General features: G+C 48.3%; 7 protein-coding genes across 7 annotated transcripts; 2 read left to right on the top strand and 5 right to left on the bottom strand.

Moving 5' to 3' along the window:
• Window positions 1–494: 494 nt before the first annotated feature.
• On the top strand, window positions 495–1,546 carry ONS95_004793 (uncharacterized protein; the record flags this gene model as incomplete). Its single annotated transcript, XM_058498170.1, has 2 exons — window positions 495–762; window positions 816–1,546. 2 exons carry the CDS (start codon window positions 495–497, stop codon window positions 1,544–1,546), a joined length of 999 nt encoding a protein of 332 aa, XP_058351680.1.
• Window positions 1,547–3,862: 2,316 nt separating this feature from the next.
• ONS95_004792 (uncharacterized protein) lies at window positions 3,863–4,330 on the bottom strand (the record flags this gene model as incomplete). The annotated part of the gene is made up of 1 exon (XM_058498169.1): window positions 3,863–4,330. One exon carries the CDS (start codon window positions 4,328–4,330, stop codon window positions 3,863–3,865), a length of 468 nt encoding a protein of 155 aa, XP_058351679.1.
• Window positions 4,331–4,455: 125 nt separating this feature from the next.
• On the bottom strand, window positions 4,456–5,197 carry ONS95_004791 (uncharacterized protein; the record flags this gene model as incomplete). Its single annotated transcript, XM_058498168.1, has 4 exons — window positions 4,456–4,512; window positions 4,565–4,959; window positions 5,009–5,036; window positions 5,093–5,197. 4 exons carry the CDS (start codon window positions 5,195–5,197, stop codon window positions 4,456–4,458), a joined length of 585 nt encoding a protein of 194 aa, XP_058351678.1.
• Window positions 5,198–8,751: 3,554 nt separating this feature from the next.
• On the bottom strand, window positions 8,752–10,095 carry ONS95_004790 (uncharacterized protein; the record flags this gene model as incomplete). The annotated part of the gene is made up of 2 exons (XM_058498167.1): window positions 8,752–9,270; window positions 9,325–10,095. 2 exons carry the CDS (start codon window positions 10,093–10,095, stop codon window positions 8,752–8,754), a joined length of 1,290 nt encoding a protein of 429 aa, XP_058351677.1.
• Window positions 10,096–11,172: 1,077 nt separating this feature from the next.
• On the bottom strand, window positions 11,173–12,174 carry ONS95_004789 (uncharacterized protein; the record flags this gene model as incomplete). Its single annotated transcript, XM_058498166.1, has 1 exon — window positions 11,173–12,174. The coding sequence occupies one exon, from the start codon at window positions 12,172–12,174 to the stop codon at window positions 11,173–11,175; it is 1,002 nt and encodes a 333-aa protein (XP_058351676.1).
• Window positions 12,175–12,891: 717 nt separating this feature from the next.
• On the bottom strand, window positions 12,892–13,632 carry ONS95_004788 (uncharacterized protein; the record flags this gene model as incomplete). Its single annotated transcript, XM_058498165.1, has 2 exons — window positions 12,892–13,234; window positions 13,370–13,632. 2 exons carry the CDS (start codon window positions 13,630–13,632, stop codon window positions 12,892–12,894), a joined length of 606 nt encoding a protein of 201 aa, XP_058351675.1.
• A 262-nt stretch (window positions 13,633–13,894) lies between these two features.
• ONS95_004787 (uncharacterized protein) lies at window positions 13,895–16,277 on the top strand. The gene is made up of 7 exons (XM_058498164.1): window positions 13,895–14,287; window positions 14,339–14,640; window positions 14,691–14,813; window positions 14,861–15,138; window positions 15,188–15,211; window positions 15,263–15,583; window positions 15,635–16,277. The coding sequence occupies exons 1-7, from the start codon at window positions 14,085–14,087 to the stop codon at window positions 15,971–15,973; spliced, it is 1,590 nt and encodes a 529-aa protein (XP_058351674.1). The 5' UTR covers window positions 13,895–14,084; the 3' UTR covers window positions 15,974–16,277.
• The last annotated feature ends 342 nt before the right edge of the window (window positions 16,278–16,619 follow it).

Genomic DNA, 16,619 nt, shown 5'->3' with positions numbered 1-16,619 from the left:
AAAGGAAGGAAAGGGGAGGGGGAGGGAATAAGAGAGGGGATATTTAACTTTATTAGTTAGAAAACTCTTAAAATACAGATAATAGCTATATTTCCCTTAAATTATAGATAATATCTATATTTTTACTCTAAATTTTTAAAAATTAATTAAAATTAGAGTTTCTAGCTAAGAAAAATATAGATAATTAACTAAAATACAGATAGAAAATCCGTCTAAAATACCTGTTTACAGATAATATCTGTAGGAAGTGCAGATAGTGTCTGTAAAAAAACCCCTGTAGGGTACCGGGAAACGTTTCTCCGGTAGGATCCAGATGCATAAGAAGGGTATGCTATTTACATGACACTTCTTCCTTATGAAAGAATTGGACTGCATAACATTCCATCAGTCGATTAAATTTCAGATCCATTAAGTCATTGTTAGATCCAGTCTAAATAAATCTCACTAAGCCCCTTTCCTTAGCAGACACTTATCTTAGCGACTTGCCTACAGAAATGGGTTCCATCGCCAGACCCCGGATCCTCTTCTTCAACCCAGTCCGCCATGCTCTGGAAAATTTCAAGAAATTGTCCTCTGTCGCACAAACAGAAGTGATCGCCAGTACAAGCCGGACAGACTTCTTCGAGGAATGTAAAGGCAAATACAAAAATATCGTTGCCATCTACAGCACTTCATCAAGTTATGCCGTGACCGGCAAGTTTGACAAGGAGCTCATTCAAAGTCTTCCACCATCTCTGAAACTCATTTGCCACAACGGTGCCGGTAAGTCAACCCCCATGTTACAAAAAGGAGAATCACAATTGAACAGCTTCCAGGCTATGACCAAATCGACATCAGTGCTTGCACTGAACGTGGTATCAAAGTCACCAATGCTCCAGGCCCAGTGACAGATGCAACAGCCGATCTGGCAGTCTTCCTGCTCCTCGGTGCTCTCCGCAATCTCAATCCTGCAATCGAGTCTCTCCGTGCAGGCAACTGGAAGAAAGGTCTTGACTTCGGGCACGATCCTCAGGGCAAGACGCTCGGTATCATTGGTATGGGTAGAATTGGTCAAGCAGTCAAGCGCAGATGCGACCCTTTCGGTCTCAAGACCATCTACCACAATCGCAGTCCGCTTTCTGAGTCAGAGGCAGCGGGAGCAAAGTATGTGTCTTTCGACGAGCTGCTTGCAACGAGTGACATCATCTCTGTTCATGTACCTCTAAATGCTCACACGAGACATTTGGTTGGAGCCAAGGAGATTGCGAAGATGAAAGACGGTGTCGTGATTGTGAATACGGCACGTGGTGCTGTCATTGATGAAGCTGCGATGGCTGAGGCGCTGGACTCGGGCAAGATTGCTTCATTAGGTTTGGATGTGTTCGAGGAGGAGCCAGTGATCAACGAGAAGTTGATGAAGAACCCTCGCGCGATCTTGATCCCTCATTTGGGAACTCACACGACTGAGACATTGGCCAAGATGGAGTCTTTGGCTATGGAGAACGCGAGACGAGGATGCTTTGGCGAGCCGTTATTGACGGTGGTCACGGAACAACTCGAGACTTAGAAGCAAATAGATCTATCTAAAAGTATTGGTAGATCTTGAACTTGGCCTCGAGCTCACAATCTCATCCACATGATCCCTAGCAATTGACTCTCTTACCAAATCAAAGTGTCATTTAACTTACCAGGCATTGGTTATACACTTCCATGAGAGCTTCAACATCTTTGCACAATCACCAACACTGGCTGGCTTATGCGCAGAGCAAAATGGTTCGAGCAAATAAGCGAGAACGTGGGAGAAAGTCAACAAACCAGGCGTGCCTCAGCCTGCAAGCGTCGCGTGGGCTTCTACATTGGGATATGTGGAGGCACCATGGATGATGAGTGTCAGCACAGGAGATGTAAACTTTATTGTCACGGCACTTGTCCCCAGCCGATGGATATTCTCCGCCCCTGATACGGTACTCAGATTTGCCGCCCGTCGTATTCTCATCCAATCGACTCAGGGCGCCATTGTCTTCACCCAGCCTTGCCAATTGCCAAGCTGACAACTCCTGGTGCCAGAAAGCAGAAAGAACAAACGATAAACCAAAGTAGACTGACAATCATGAGCGGAAATGATCTTCCAAAAGTGTACTTAATTATCAGTGTTTTCCAATCCGGCACTTGCTGCTAGGTTCCCCCACGTGGCGCTTGGTCCTCGGTAGCTCCCATTCCCAATCTGTCATGCCGGTCGTTCTCTGCGCCAACCAGAATGGGCTCCCTGGACCCAGGCGCATGGGTGGCTCAACTTCTGGCGGACGTGTCGATCATGTGAAGGCGACGGATAAAACGACAATGCTGTGAACATCGTTGGTGATTTTCCGGGCCAATCCCGTGGGAGGGAGCGTCCTGTTTACAAAATTGTATTTCATGATGAGACAACACCATGGTTCAACAGCTCCGGAGGAACTACCAGATGTAGCATGAACTGCATGGAAGAAGCGCAAGGGGCTGAGCTCTTTACTCCTTACGTTCATTCATATTCTGCTGTTCAGGCTTCGTGATTCGAGGAGCAGGAATTCTGGATCTGGAATCTAAGACGTGTCTGGAATGACGTCCTTGGGACCCAGGAATCTGTTGTGAGTACGCGCGAGGTACCTCATTGGGCTGTTCGTAATTGATAGGGTGAATCGCTTTCTGAAAAGTATGGGGTTTCCTGTCGCCCAGTGTCAGAAGTCGATGATCGTCGGGTGGCTGAATCGGCTACCCCGACCAGGTCTCTGGGCGCTGAAGGTTCATCAGTCCAGGTGTACCGACCAATAATCCTATGTTATTGTGCGATCATGACGATAATCTCAGCAAGAATTCGATTCTCCTTGCATTTAACTTAACTGCAGCGCGATCCTTAGTGTCGATTCTCATCTCATCTTCATATGCAGAAGCGGGTTGGGGGCCCGATCGATACTCCCTAAAAATAGATGGTGATGGGATTCGTGGCAGGGTACTTTGATACTTCCTGAGGGTCGAGGGAAGAGGGACCAGGAGGCGCATTCAATCGGCACTGCAAAGCTAAGATAGAGTAGATTAGAGTATGGAGTTCGTTCTCCACGGAGATGAAGTAATCTCCTACAGGTCGAAAGCTACCAATTACTGGGCGATGCGAGACTGCAGTACTGGGGAAGAAAGCTTACTGAAGTACTACTATGGCTTACGAATGGTAAGCCCCAAGCTGTATTTCTCGCTTGCGGTTCAACCCCTCCTGCAGAAACAACAACACACATGTTCAAGCCAAACTCTAAATCATTAAACTGCTGCCTTGTCCTGCGGCCTTCGCTCATGGTTGCGCAGCACGCGTATCAGTATCTCCAGAGTCGTTGTTTGCAAGTTCGGAATCCGGAAGAGCAGTCATGAGCGGTCGGCGACTTGCAACGTTACTGCTGCTGCCAAACGACTTAGTGTTGACACCGTCTCCAGTGCTAGCAGCATATAGTTTAGAAGGCTGAAAGCACCTTGAGGGGTAGGCTCGCCTGGCTCGGTAGGGACAGTCCGTCGCAAACGAACAAGATAGCCTGTGATAGCAAGCTTTTCTTGGCTGATGTGATGTCTGTGGATTGAGACAGGTGAAACAGAGGTTGAGATTGTGTTCCTTGTTTATGGGCTGCACATGCGTCATTGAAGCTTTGGAATTGTGCAAGATAGAGAGATAAGCGAAGCCTCTTCAAAAGCCACAAAGTTTGCGGTTATCTTTCGTTCTAAATGTAATCAAAAATGAAGAGTAGAGCAGTTAGTGTGCACCTTCTATGCAATCACAACTCCAGCCAGCGCACCACGTCTAAATTGTCCCACAAACGCCAATCGCTATGTTTTTGCCCCAGGTCTAGAACTTCCCCACCCCTCACTACCACTCCGGTAACAAAGGAGCACCTCTTTGCCGTCGCCAGAAATTGGCTCGCTGTAACCAGTTTGGCCCAAGGAGCCAGCCCCAACGCTCTAATAGAGGTTGGGAAAGCTCCCAGGACATCTCATTGTTAGGGTCGTCGCCCCAGGTGATTACTTGCCCAACTTCGTCTCGTTCTCCACCGATGATGCCAAGTTCGGAGACGAAGGCCCTCGCTACGTCGGAAGTGACTGTCATGAGACGCTCTCGCAATGTTGGAGATGCTATCATGTCGATTCCGTAGTAATGAGGGGTCTCGAGCTGTGCTTTGCTAGGCTTAAGAGCGCTAGGTAACACTTCGCTCATGGATCGTAGAACGGCGAGATGTCGCTGCGGATCGGAGGTGATCGAGGGATCGCTGTACAGTGGGCGAAAGGTTTCAAGTATCTCTGATCGAGCTTTCGTGCGGTCGTACGGCGCCATCACCATAGAAGAACTTCATTCAATATTAGCATTGTTTCGGGGAAGTAAGAAGGAAAACAACCTGGCGTACGACAATGGACCGCTTACTCTTCTTTGCACCTGGGATGCTTGTGCCTCGGGCTGGGAGATATTCATAGACTGAAAAGCGGATCCCATTGAAGATCTAGATCGAGAATCTCGGACGAACCCTGATGACTCAGGTGAGCTTTGTGAATTATGACGGAGTCCGGATTGATGTACCATAGAATATGGCTGAGATGACAACGCAGAAGGATCGGCATAAGCATTTATCGATGATGGGAGCATCGACGATGACATGGACAGAGCCGCCATTGGCATCATGTCCGCACCGAGCGTTGCAGGTGGACTGCCAGTGCCGGAAATCGACGTACCGGAAATCGACGGCGACAGCGAGTATTGTCGTGTGTCGCTTGAGAGAGAGGGGACAGCCATTGATGAAGACATGAGATGGCTGGACGAAGACGATGAACCATACATCTGTGCTCGAAGAGCCTCATTCTCCCGTCTCAACTCTTCGTTTTGGTATCGGAGGCGCTCGATCTCTTCTGATTGTTCAGAGCTCTGCTCTTTTTGTGCTTGTTCCAGATTCTTGAGGTGTTCCTTTCTCCTCCGGCCTACACGCTGGTCAGATTCATTCAGGGGAAAATGTACGAGGCACTTTACGGAATTCTCGTTGGGCAAGGCGATTGTACTGTAGAAAAGTATCAATCAGCAAGATATATAGTAGAACTTCATGGGAAATTGTACCTCGCGCTTGCGCTCTTCTTTATCGGCGTTTGGATCCATGTCGCTCTTGAGAGTGTACTGTCTAGAGTGTCGAGTGGCTGTTGTTGTCGTTGCTGTTAGAGTCATTTTGAAGAGGAACTTTTGAAGAATATATATGAAAGTTGAAAACTATCGGAGGATTTTATGGATTCATCCTTCGACGGGTCTGAGTGAGATCATATAACCCTGCCTCCTCCTGCAGCTACGTCTCAATCGGCGCAACGAATTACTCGTTGGGGGGCAGAGGGCGAGCACCCCGGCTTAGTCCCGCTGGTTAGCTCTCAGCCTTGACAAACTAACATAATCCCGGTACTCCAGGGAACTTGAGAGCTCGTAGACACTAGAGAGATAGTTAGGGCTGGCGGGAGCTTGGAGCCTGATCATCGCTTCTCCATGTTTGGTGGAGAGGCCTTTTGTTTCCCGCGAGAGACATATGGATTATGGAGGGACCAGTCCCTACCGCTAGGGAGTATCAATCCGCTTATTTTGCTGACATTTCACCATTTCACCACGGACATTCTCCGAAGAGACTTTTGGACTTCCGGTCAAGACAACAACTCGACCTGAAGACTACCGGACCTAATCATTTCGAACTACATTTGCCAGGCGCAGCCCTCTGTGCTGCCCCGGCGTGCACGGAGCATATCTTTGCAAGGTTAGCCATCAGTTGATCCCAAGCAAAAGGCTTCAGACCGGCGAGAAAAGGCCGTTCGGATATCAAAGGGCACGGTAATGGACGGTACTCATTCTCCGTATACTACTCTGAGCTACGCTCTGAAGGCACGGCCATCCTGGGGGCAGGGGAAGACGTCCTCAGTGACGATGCATACATGGCAAATCGTACAACGGGAGACTGGGGTCTTGTCTTCCCCGTACTTCCGAAATAGAGTCAGAAGCTAGAATGATGTACCTAGAGCGGGAGAGGCGTAGCTTGTGTGAGGCGTACTCCTCACTCGTGGGGTGCAGTCAGCAAAAAGATCGCCGTGACGACCAGCTAGGCAACATTATTAGTAATGATGATATCTGGAAGACAGGCGGTGTACGAGGGTGGCAACGCAAGGCTACAGCTTGAAGCTGTGATGAATGGTAGCATCATTTTTGTGTCGTCTCCTATAACTTTCTGGAACGTCAAAAATTCGACGATGAACGCTGTGCCTTCGGGTCCCCCACCATGTGGCTTCGGCATGGCGCAAAGGAAGGCCTGTAATTAGTCGGCTCCCACCTCCAAACGGGCGTGAACAGCCCCAGCTCCTCCTGATGGACCCCAAACTTCCTTCCATAATCCATAGCATATGCAGGAACTCTTTGATTGTACCTGAAGGCGGCGTTGGCAGCGTGGTAACCCTGCCGCACAACCGAGCCAGATAGCCACCGAAGCGAAGGACTCGTGAAGCATTGCCATCTTGCATGAAGCCAGAATATCTTCAATGCTGACGCAGCATACGGGAGAGCGGGGCTTAGAGCCTCTTTCAGCCTTGTGTGACGACGCTGTGGGATCTCCAGAAGGTGTCAAGAAGCAGGAGTGCCCGACAGGAAGAAAGACGATTAATTTGCTCGAGAGAGCAGTGGACCAGACGAGCCATGCTATGATCGACAGGTGTCTCCCAAAGAAATATCCAAAGCGCTGGGATTTTCTGCCGCAGGGGATCTGATAATGGATCCTAGGGATCTCCAGACGGGTGGTACCCGTGCTTTCTGCAAGGCTAAGAGGGTATCATTGGAAAAGACAAGGTGAGTTTACGAGCGATTGCAGGGCCTTTTCTTGTCAGTGGGACCAAAGTTCATGGGTTCCAGATTAACCAAAACTCGGAACTGAATCGTGCCTTTAAAGTCTCGAGATCAACCTCAGCTAAATTTTCTTTGGATCTCGTGCCTTACTAGGGCATATCTTGAGTGAAACAATTGGTACTCGGTACTCAGTACTCAAGCTATATTATTAATAATACCGCAATGACGCCGCGAGAACCGTGAGTACCGTGAGAGCCGTGGATAAAGAGAGAAGCTGGAGCCGAAGTAACGGCTCGATCCATGTGTGTTAGCATGTTCCATGAAACTTCTTTGGATGAGCGAACGAGATATCAAACTCTAATTGGTGTGTTCATGATAAAGCAGGCCCCGTATACTAGCACCAATAGCAGAGCGACACCAGCTTGGAAGCCTTTCCTAATTCGCTGACGGCCGGGTAATGCCCATCTTGCCCTATTTCATCGCTAGAACTCCCACCCCAACGGTGCAAGCTTTGCTCCAAACAGACATCCGGACTCCTTAACTCCAGGTCCATGCCAGAAGAAGTCCTGGCTCTGATGGGCTGGGGTTAAGGAATTAGAGGAGCTAGGTCAATTGAAATCTCCCTCGCATCTTGGTCCGCTCCGAACTCCGGTTTATTGCTTGGGTGGCAGGCCGAATTCAAGCTCTGAGCCCGAGAGTCCGTAGGAAGAGACGAGGAATGGGAGGCGAACAATGGCATCATGGATCATTTTTCGGTGATGATGCTATTCAAAGACAGTTCAAAGGGATCTTCAGTAACGATGTGTGGCCATGCAGAAGTCGTGCCTCTCGATCCAGAAGGCAGTGTAGCCTCGAGACTGTGGCTTAGGCGAGACGTGATCCCATAGAGCGGTTGATCAATGGACTACCCGATTTGGCTGCCTGAACAACAGATATGTAAGCAACACGAGAAAGGAACGACAACGCAATTAAGCAGTATGCTTGGTATCATGCATTCAATTTCTTGGACATTCCGTGTTGTATTCGAAACGTTTTTGTCATCGCATTCGGCTAAATGTGGCATCCTTTCTTGGAAATTGGGTAGCAGTAGATACTTCTCGAGGATGCTTGGTATGGCACAGTAACCACGCCCCGAAGGCCTCTTCTTCTCCACAATCTTCCTTCTAAACTGCTGCGGAGACCTCTGCAGGGTAGCTGTTTGTAGCGTGCATTCCAAATATACATATCAATTCTCGGCGCCATTCGGTGGGAATTGGTACCTTGTATTAGGCTCTAGAGCAATGGATACTTACTTCCTAGCATCGCTTCAAGTGTCATTGCCGTATCAAGGCAGGTAGACTTGGAGACAAGCTCTACGAATGACGAGCTTTTCTAGTCATGTCAACGTTACCGCATCCCCACATGGTGAACTTGAAGCACGATGGGCTAAGGGTCCCACGAACTTCCCCTCGATTTAGTTCTGATACTGGCTCCAACGCTTAGAGCTACAGTCTACTATCACATCTCCAACTGCCGCTGTCTAAAATCAATAGTTGAAGCTCTCTTAGGTCAAGGCGTTTGCCGGAGCTTTCACTTGAAGCCTCATAGCCTCCATCCAGGTCGATCGACCCCCAGTGCCCGATGATGAGGGTTCATGGATAGGAAATGTATCTTCATTTCTGGGATACTCCCTATAAACTGTCTCTATGATCATGAGCGTCATGCTAGCAATTGTCGTTGAAGACTAAGGACCACCAAACGCCGTTTTTGCATACCATTGGATCTCTGCCAACTGAGCTTCTAGGCGTTGAAGCCGAAAAGGTCTATAGCGTAGAAGAAAAAAACATACTTCTCGCATCTGATATGCGAAACCAAACTGGTATGTACTGTACTCCGCCAAAAATACAACATTCTTTCATTCGTCATCTTGTCCCCTACTCCTCCGCCCATCGCTTCTCACGAACCGTCATCTCCTTTCCAGATGATTGGCGAGTGCCGTCGCTCTCCTCCCGCCAGCCCCAGTACTCACCTAGTCTGATTTCAGCATAAGATGCATAGTCAAAGTCAATCTGAGAGATGACAGCTTGGATCAGTGCCCAGATTCCCCAGTAGAAGCCTGGAATTCCTCGGAAGATGTCCACCTCCGCATTAAGACGGGCAATCTCGGCGTACAGTTCATCCTCGGACTTATCTTCATCTAGGTGCTCATAATAGCTGCGGATATATTCACGTATGAAGTCTTTACGCTGCGACTTGGTAGGAAGCAGGTCGTGCTCACAGTCGAATCCACCCCACTCAGCAAAGTGGTTCGCGATGTCGAAAGCTGCTGGTGAAGGGGTAGCGTATTCGTAGTCAATGAAGCTGACTGTGTTTGGCGCGTTTGGGGCTGTCGTTGCACTCTGTGGTTGTATGATCACATTACCACTTAGCAGGTCACAGTGAGCAAACACTTGCTGCTGGATGTTAGTATTGCTTCTATACTCACATCGAAAGACAAGGTCACTCACGCTATTCTCTCCCAGACCCGGTCGGTTGCTGAATTCTGCAACCAAACGAGTCAACTCCTTCTGAAGACTTGCTTGCCGGGTCTTCTCGGCATCTGTGCTCGTTGGAAGAGCATAAATCCATTTCTGCATCACAGTCCACACGTTGGGAGCAGGCTTTCCTGGTGCAACATTGTCAATCGCTACTTGTAAGGCTGGATCCTTCTTGCTTGGTGTTGGTGCTGCCATATCAAACTTCTCACTGCCATCTATTTCCTCCGACAGTGGCTTTCGCGGCGTGGAAATACAGGGTACAACTGCATGCCATTCTGCCAAACGCTTCGCAACCGCTCGCCAGATCTCCTCCCTCCTCAAATCTGCTGGAGATGTGACCGATCCACGAATGAAACGGTAGAGCATCCCATTGTGGAATCGAGCTAGCAGTTCTGGTGCGAGGTTGTGTTGCATGAGGAGTTCATGGTTTTGTGTTTCTCTCTCTCGGTCGATGATCAGATCTGTACCCTGTCCATACGCTCTCAACAAGACTGCCTCGGCATCTATTTCCTCGTCCGACATGCCATCTTTCTTGTTCACAATCTTTAATAATGTGTTTGTAATGCCATCTGTGAATCTGACGAACTCAACTTTGCTATCTTCCCATTCTGGCCGGAGGGTGAGGATGAGGCGGAGAGCGGATGTTTGTGATTCGGCGGGATTATATGTGAGAGGTATGAACCGGACCTTGCTTGTGCCACTCCTAGAAGTGGAAGCTGGATTGGTCGTAACTGTTGACATGGTGGCACGTTGCGTTCGACGTTGCGGAAGTGTCGGTGTGGGCTATTTATCTGCCTCTTGTTAGCAAACCCCAGAATAGAGAGGTTGAGGACTTACAAGTAGAATCTTCTTCCCAGGCCGAAGGGCTTGTGTGCTTCTGAAAGATGTTGCTCCTTTAATAAGAGTTGAGCTGTGTTGACTCTCAGGGCTTCGGCGACGTCATAAACCTTCGAATCCTGGGAAGTTATTCACAACTCTGGAATTGGGCTTTCAACAGGTGGGACCGTGGTCGCAGAGTGATGCAGAGCAGTGGGAGACTCTAGATAGGTCTGAATTCAGTGTCGTTGCGGGTGAGTGGGGCTTTGGTGAATGGAGTTGCGTGGGCTTTGAGACGAGGAATGGCAGAAATTATTGCCACGGCGGGCCTGCAGGCTGCAGGTCGAACCCTTGTTCAGGAAAATGATCTCGTGGTCAACGTTGCTCCGCAGGACCCTGGAAACACAACAGCCACTGGCAGATGGATTGCTGCAGGACGACTGGAAGGTGTGCGATGAGGAGAAGTGAAGTCTGCAATTGTTTTGTTTGCTATGCCGAAAGAGGTCTCGTGCCCCATTTCCCCCTTCGTGGGCCGAGTCCTTCCACATGTGATTCTAGCTCCAGGGGCTATCGCTGGGACTATCCTTTGTAATTCGCGATTCAAAAGGCTTGTCTCAGCCTTAAATCACACAAAACATTGTGATCCGAGGTCTGAACTCCCATTTCAACTTCATTTGTACAGCGTGCCTGGTTAAGGAGAATTTACTTCCGTTTGGTCTTAAGTGCTATCTCTCAATGAACGAAGTGTGAAGGGTTTATTATTCCAGTCACGATTGGAGCTTCTTCCAACCCAGTTGATGGATTCATGCCTGCAAGAATGCTTCGCATCGCAAGTCCAGAAGTTTCGATTTATGAAATGATCACACCACTTGTTGCAGTCGTTTAAACATTATAGTCATTCAGTCTGGTATAAATCTACTAGAAGACACGCATCCAGGGCTAACACGTAGAATCTCTTTCACACACGCTAATATAAACTCATCGCTCGCCATTCATGTCCTCTCAAATCCATATACACATCACAACCAACAGAACGCTCAAACCAAGCCAGCTTCGAGCTGCCAATGCACCCGCTGCATTCGTATCCTTGAAAGGAGAGCTGTTCGTCGAATCTGGATTTGGGGCATTCCGAGTTGTGCTCAGAGTCGTTGCACTTGAGCTTGTCATTGCAGCAGCTACACTCGTGGTTGTGGTGCTTTCAGCAGACACTGTTGTTTCCGATGAGGACGAGGAGTTTGAGCCTTCATCCGAAGCCGAAGATGTCTGTGAAGCACTGGCAGTTTCCGTGAAGGTAGATTCTTGCGTCGTTGTGCTTCCCCTCGAGTCGGTAGTCGTGTAAGTGCTGATTGCACCAGGCTGGGTTGTCGTACTTGTGTAAGTCGAGCCCTGGCTATCTGTGGAAACGATGACCACAGGGATAACTCCAGTGAAACCTCCGTTCGCTTGACTGGCAGAAGATATGGAAGTGAGAGTTGACGTTGGTCCAGTAACAGTGGTCGTACTTCCCACCGTGATGGGATAAATTTGGTACCAAGTCCTCCCAGACTGAGTCGTAGTGACCGTCACTGTTGAGACAGAGACTACTGGTGCAAAGACCGTTGTGGTAACCCCGGCTCCCCCATCCGCTGAGCTGCCACCCATCGTTACAGTTGTGGTGACCTGCGTAGCCAAGCTGCTGGCAGCATTCTCAGCATTTCTAATAGCAGACGCCGGAATTGGAGAGCCAGCAATCATACATGCGAATTGCAAAGGTGTGAGAAGAAGATTCGTGTCGAGATTGTTGTCACAATTGCCATGCATACAGGTAACAACATCTGGTAGGAAGTTCCCTGCTGAAGCTCGACAAATGCATCCAATGTTGGTAATATCGCAATTGGTATCGGGAGACTGGTCTATACAATCCTGTATACATTGAGGAAGGTCAGCTACGAATTGACCTCGGGCGAAAGGAATCGGCAAAATATGGACAGCGAGGAAGGCTGCAATGAAGCTGAATGACAGCATTTCGAGTTCGCTTGCGGGGTAGTCCGATTCGTAACGTAGAGTTCCAGATAATTTCCGACAGTAGGTGCTCCAATGACAAGTATCCCAAATTCAACGCTCCTTATTATCGTTGGATCATAGTATGAGGGGTTCGTCCGAAGGGTACTGTAACTGATGATGAGGAAGTGAGACGGACAAGATCTCAATTAATACGACAACTTCGAGCTTATCTGCAATAGCCTCTCAGCCCATGTCGTGGCGAATTTCGAGGTCGTCCCATGAGAGTCGAGAGGGCGGTATCTGTTTCCTTGTTTTCCATGCATATTGTGGCAGCCCGGGCGATGATCTGCAAGACCCTGCAACATCGGTGTGACCGCATTGGACCACGGGGGAGATGTGGCTGAAGCTAAAAGTGCACCGCCACATAATTGTGTTGGCCAAGACGGGAGTTCTGCCTCTTCCCAAGTGGTTGGTGATTGGAAGAGCCCTGCCATCGAGTCTTCTTCATCGTCTTTTTCTCTGGTCGATGTATGATAAGTTCTGGCAGAATTGTTCCCGCCGAGATCAAGCCTTGCGGATAATATGGAAAAAAGGTGCTGAAGATGTCCAAGAAATCTTGTCACGGAGGCCATTTGAAATACTGATCAGTATGTAGTGTCCATGAGAATACAAAAGACAGGGCATGCAAGCTTTTAAATTAAGAATACAATTCGAACAAAAACAATAAACTTCTCTCTCCTATCTCCCTGTGCACTTCGGTGTGTACTTCATAAGAACCGCTATTCGCGGACTTCCGATGAACATGGGCTCCTGAGCGATTGCCACAAATCCACACTTCGCATACAACGCTTTGGCTGGCGGATTATCATCATCGACGACCATACTTGCAACAAAAGTCATCCCCGACTTCGCTGCTTCCTCCGACCCGTATTCGAGAGACTTCTCAAGCAGTGCTTTAGCAATGCCTTGTCCCCGAGCCTCGGGAAGAGTGAACATGCCATTGATACGCAAGTGATATTCAGAAAGTGGTCCCTCTTCATCACTTCTGGTTGTTTCCCAGGGATTTGCGGAAGGAGATGATCTAGCCAATATATCAGAGCCTGTGTGTTTTACACAAAGAGGAAAACCGAATGAAGCAAGGTCGAAGAGAACTTCTCATCATGAGACCTCCCAATACTTGTGTAGGACGTTCAAAACAGAAGTGACAGAAACATACTCCTCTGCAGTACATGGAAGAGGGCCGATGGTAGTCAATGTACAAACTATACGATCAGACTGTATGGCAATGAACGTAGTTGCCTTTGGATTTCCCAGCCTATCATACCAAACATCGTCGGTGAACGCGATTTCTCTTGCATACGTTGAACCAAAACATTGTGGAGCCGTCTTTAACGAATGTAACCTGAACGCCTTGTACTCGTTCACATGCTTCCGAATACTGGCATCATCATGGGGTATCTGGATGATCTTGAAGGCCATGTTGACTGAAGGGTGACACAAGACTCTCGTGGGGTCGCACCTGTTCACATGAAGTAGCACAGCGAGACAATACCAGTGATGAAGAAACACAAGATCATGGGACGATAAGAGAAGAACAGTGAGGGACAGAATGGAGTGGGACTGTGGTTGTATCTGGGGCCATCTGCTGAAGCGCTTGTGACTCAAAGAGTCGCGGGTCTGAGAGACCCGGATCAGTGACCGAGCTCCTCCCTGTAAAACTGTAAATAGTCTAGAATTTGCCGAGCTCTCAGTGGTCACAGCTCCACCCCCGATGTCTCACAGGCCTCAGCCGCGCAGCCTTGCTGCATACCTAGGCGCCTCCAGAAGGACAGGAGTGAATACTGCGACAACTCCTCCAAACATTATGCTGCTTCTTCCTTCACTCTTCTCGCGCAGCTCCTGCGATCGCATAGCCATCTACAACCATCGGCATGGAGAAAAACGGTCATTTCGCAGACTTCGATGAGGAGGCTACCTTCAGAGACAGCTTGCATCGGGCAGTCCTCGATTCGACGCGCAACTTCGTGGTGCAGTTTGGAGAGGCGAGTGCTGAAATTGCTTTTGATTTCCAGGCAGATGGTATTGAGGCTCTATTGAACAGCTCGAGACCTGCAGAACGGCCTGTGAGGTGGATGTACGTATTTCTTATGTTCATAACAGCCAAAATACTAATGTCCGGTTACAGTAACATTTGGGCGCCTCACCGACAAAGTGACATTCTGAAACTGCTCGGGGCTTACTACAAGTTCTCTCCGAGGCTCCTCGCAATTGTCGGCTCAGATCCTCCAGAATCGAAACACCAGCAAGACAAACCCGTTGGCAAGTTCAAGGCCAAGCTATACAGGAAGGATGATATTGAGATTGCAACTACGGGAATGAGCCTTGATCTGCCTAGATCTCCACGAAAGTCTGCGCTCCATGATATTAGTCACTATGCTCTTGCGAGACAGATGGTAAACTATCAGTCCCATGATGTCGGGGCACAATGTGAGAATCGTGTATGCCATCTATTAGGAGTCAATTTTAATGAGATACAGTTCTATGCGTCGGAGCAAACTGGATCCACGAGTTGAAGCCTCTCTCCAACGATAATGACGCAGAAAAGGTTTCCGAGGGAAGACAGAAGCGTTTATATTCCTGGCTTGTTATATGTGATGACCGTATGAAACTCTATGTACATTTTCTGGGCACATCTAACCGCTTGTAGATACCGTCATATCACTTCACGAGCATCCAGGAGAAATCGAAGACAAGGATGACCTGTCAGCCATTCGTGCGAATACGTTAAGTGTTTTAAGCCAGCTCTCAAAGCTTGGTACTGCAGATCCCATCTCACTGCAAACAGTTCGGCAAGCTTTGAAGCTGGATCCTGCACAAGGCAACCCAGGACGTGAAGGAGCAAGTCTTCTATTCTACTATTTGTTTGACGACTGGCGAGCAGTTTATTTGACGGTTGCTACGTATCATAGACGATTAGACGAGCTGGTATGTACGTCCAAATCTAGCCAAAGAGAGTTTCACTGACGCCTAGCAGCAAGATGCAATTCTCGGCGAGGTCGTATGTACTTCCAAGAGCCACCATTTGCATCCAAACCACTGACTGTATCAGAATCGAAAGGCTAACTCCTCACCAAACCTCCAAATCATTCCACGACTCCATATTCTTGGACGCCGGATCAGACAAAACCAGCACTTGTATGAAGGGTACAAGAACCTAATCAAACGAATTCTCGAGCCCAAAACCACAATGGCCCACGAGATTCTTCCGTCTCGAACTCCAACAGGCTTCAGCACCGCCCCCGGAAGTCGCGGTGTTTCGCTAGCTCTATCTGCTACCCAACGCTTTGAGAGGCTCAGCGACAGACTGGAATTACTCATCTTGAGCGAAACAAAAGAATTCCTCGCCGAGAAAGATGCCCTGGTTTCCACGGTACATCCTTCCTCCGTCTTTCATAACCAAGCATCACTAACAGCCACCAAGTACTTCAACATCAATGCCCAAAAAGACACCGAAGCCACCGCCCGGCTGACTCGATCCGCAACCTTGCTAGCCAAACTCTCCGTCCTCTTCCTCCCAGTCAGCTTAATGACCAGCTACTTCTCCGTCCAAATAAAAGACCTAGAAGGCGTCTACACGACGCAGGATTACTGGTACTCGTTTGCTGTTCTGATGAGCATCTCCTTCCTGTTTTTGTTCTTCTTCAGCAGGCTGCTGATGTATGTTACTGAGACACTGGATGCGTGGGTCAAGAAGGTCTCGCATTCGGGAGTAAAATATGTGACGAAGAAATTGAGGAAGAGGGATGAAGAGAAGTCGTAGCTACTGGAATGGGGCGTTAGCTTGTGCTTGCGAATGCGGTATTTGCATTAGGTGGTATGGCGTTGGTTGGATGGACATGAAGCAGGTTGGAATACCACAGTGTTTGAAGATTTGATTTGCACATATGAAATTCAATCTACTTATATTTGAACACTTTCTTATATCTATTGAGCTGGCAAAACGCAGTCAAGATCACCTTCACAATATTCAATCTGCACGTAACTTGCGTAGAATCCAATAGCTCCACACTCAAGCAGCTTATCTAACTTGAATCTCAAGATTTACATGGTCTAAACATGATACCCAATCTTCTTATAAATGCCGGCAATCTTATATTCAAAGTTAGCTTGCATCTAGTACTCACTGGTACCTATCAATGGACAATCTAAATCCTCTTGAAGATGCCACTGCCATAATCTTAGCATAAATAACACTATCCTAGCTTCTCAACTATCGTATTCAGTCCAGTCTGCCAAACCTAGATAGATTGTAAACTAAGACATATCTAAGTCTTATTCACTTTTCCTAAATTATTTAAGCTGACTTGTAACAATCTTTGATTTTATTTTCTCGCTAATCAGGGGTAACTGCTTATTTTGAGAATAGTTGTGTCTGTTGGTTCCTCCTTCGTTTGTGAGAAATAACA

This window comes from Cadophora gregata (genome assembly GCF_030347475.1).
Source record: "Cadophora gregata isolate MNR1 chromosome Unknown scaffold_15, whole genome shotgun sequence".
NCBI lineage: Eukaryota > Fungi > Ascomycota > Leotiomycetes > Helotiales > Ploettnerulaceae > Cadophora > Cadophora gregata.
The sequence above is the reverse complement of the archived record's forward strand: the minus strand, read 5'-3'. Positions and strand labels throughout refer to the sequence as shown.

Coding starts and splice junctions, on each gene's coding strand:
- ONS95_004787 (XM_058498164.1), top strand. CDS start 14,085: ATGGAGAAAAACGGTCATTTCGCAGACTTCGATGAGGAGGCTACCTTC. Junction 14,814..14,860: donor GCTTGTTATATGTGATGACC/GTATGAAACTCT, acceptor AACCGCTTGTAG/ATACCGTCATATCACTTCAC. Junction 15,212..15,262: donor ATGCAATTCTCGGCGAGGTC/GTATGTACTTCC, acceptor TGACTGTATCAG/AATCGAAAGGCTAACTCCTC.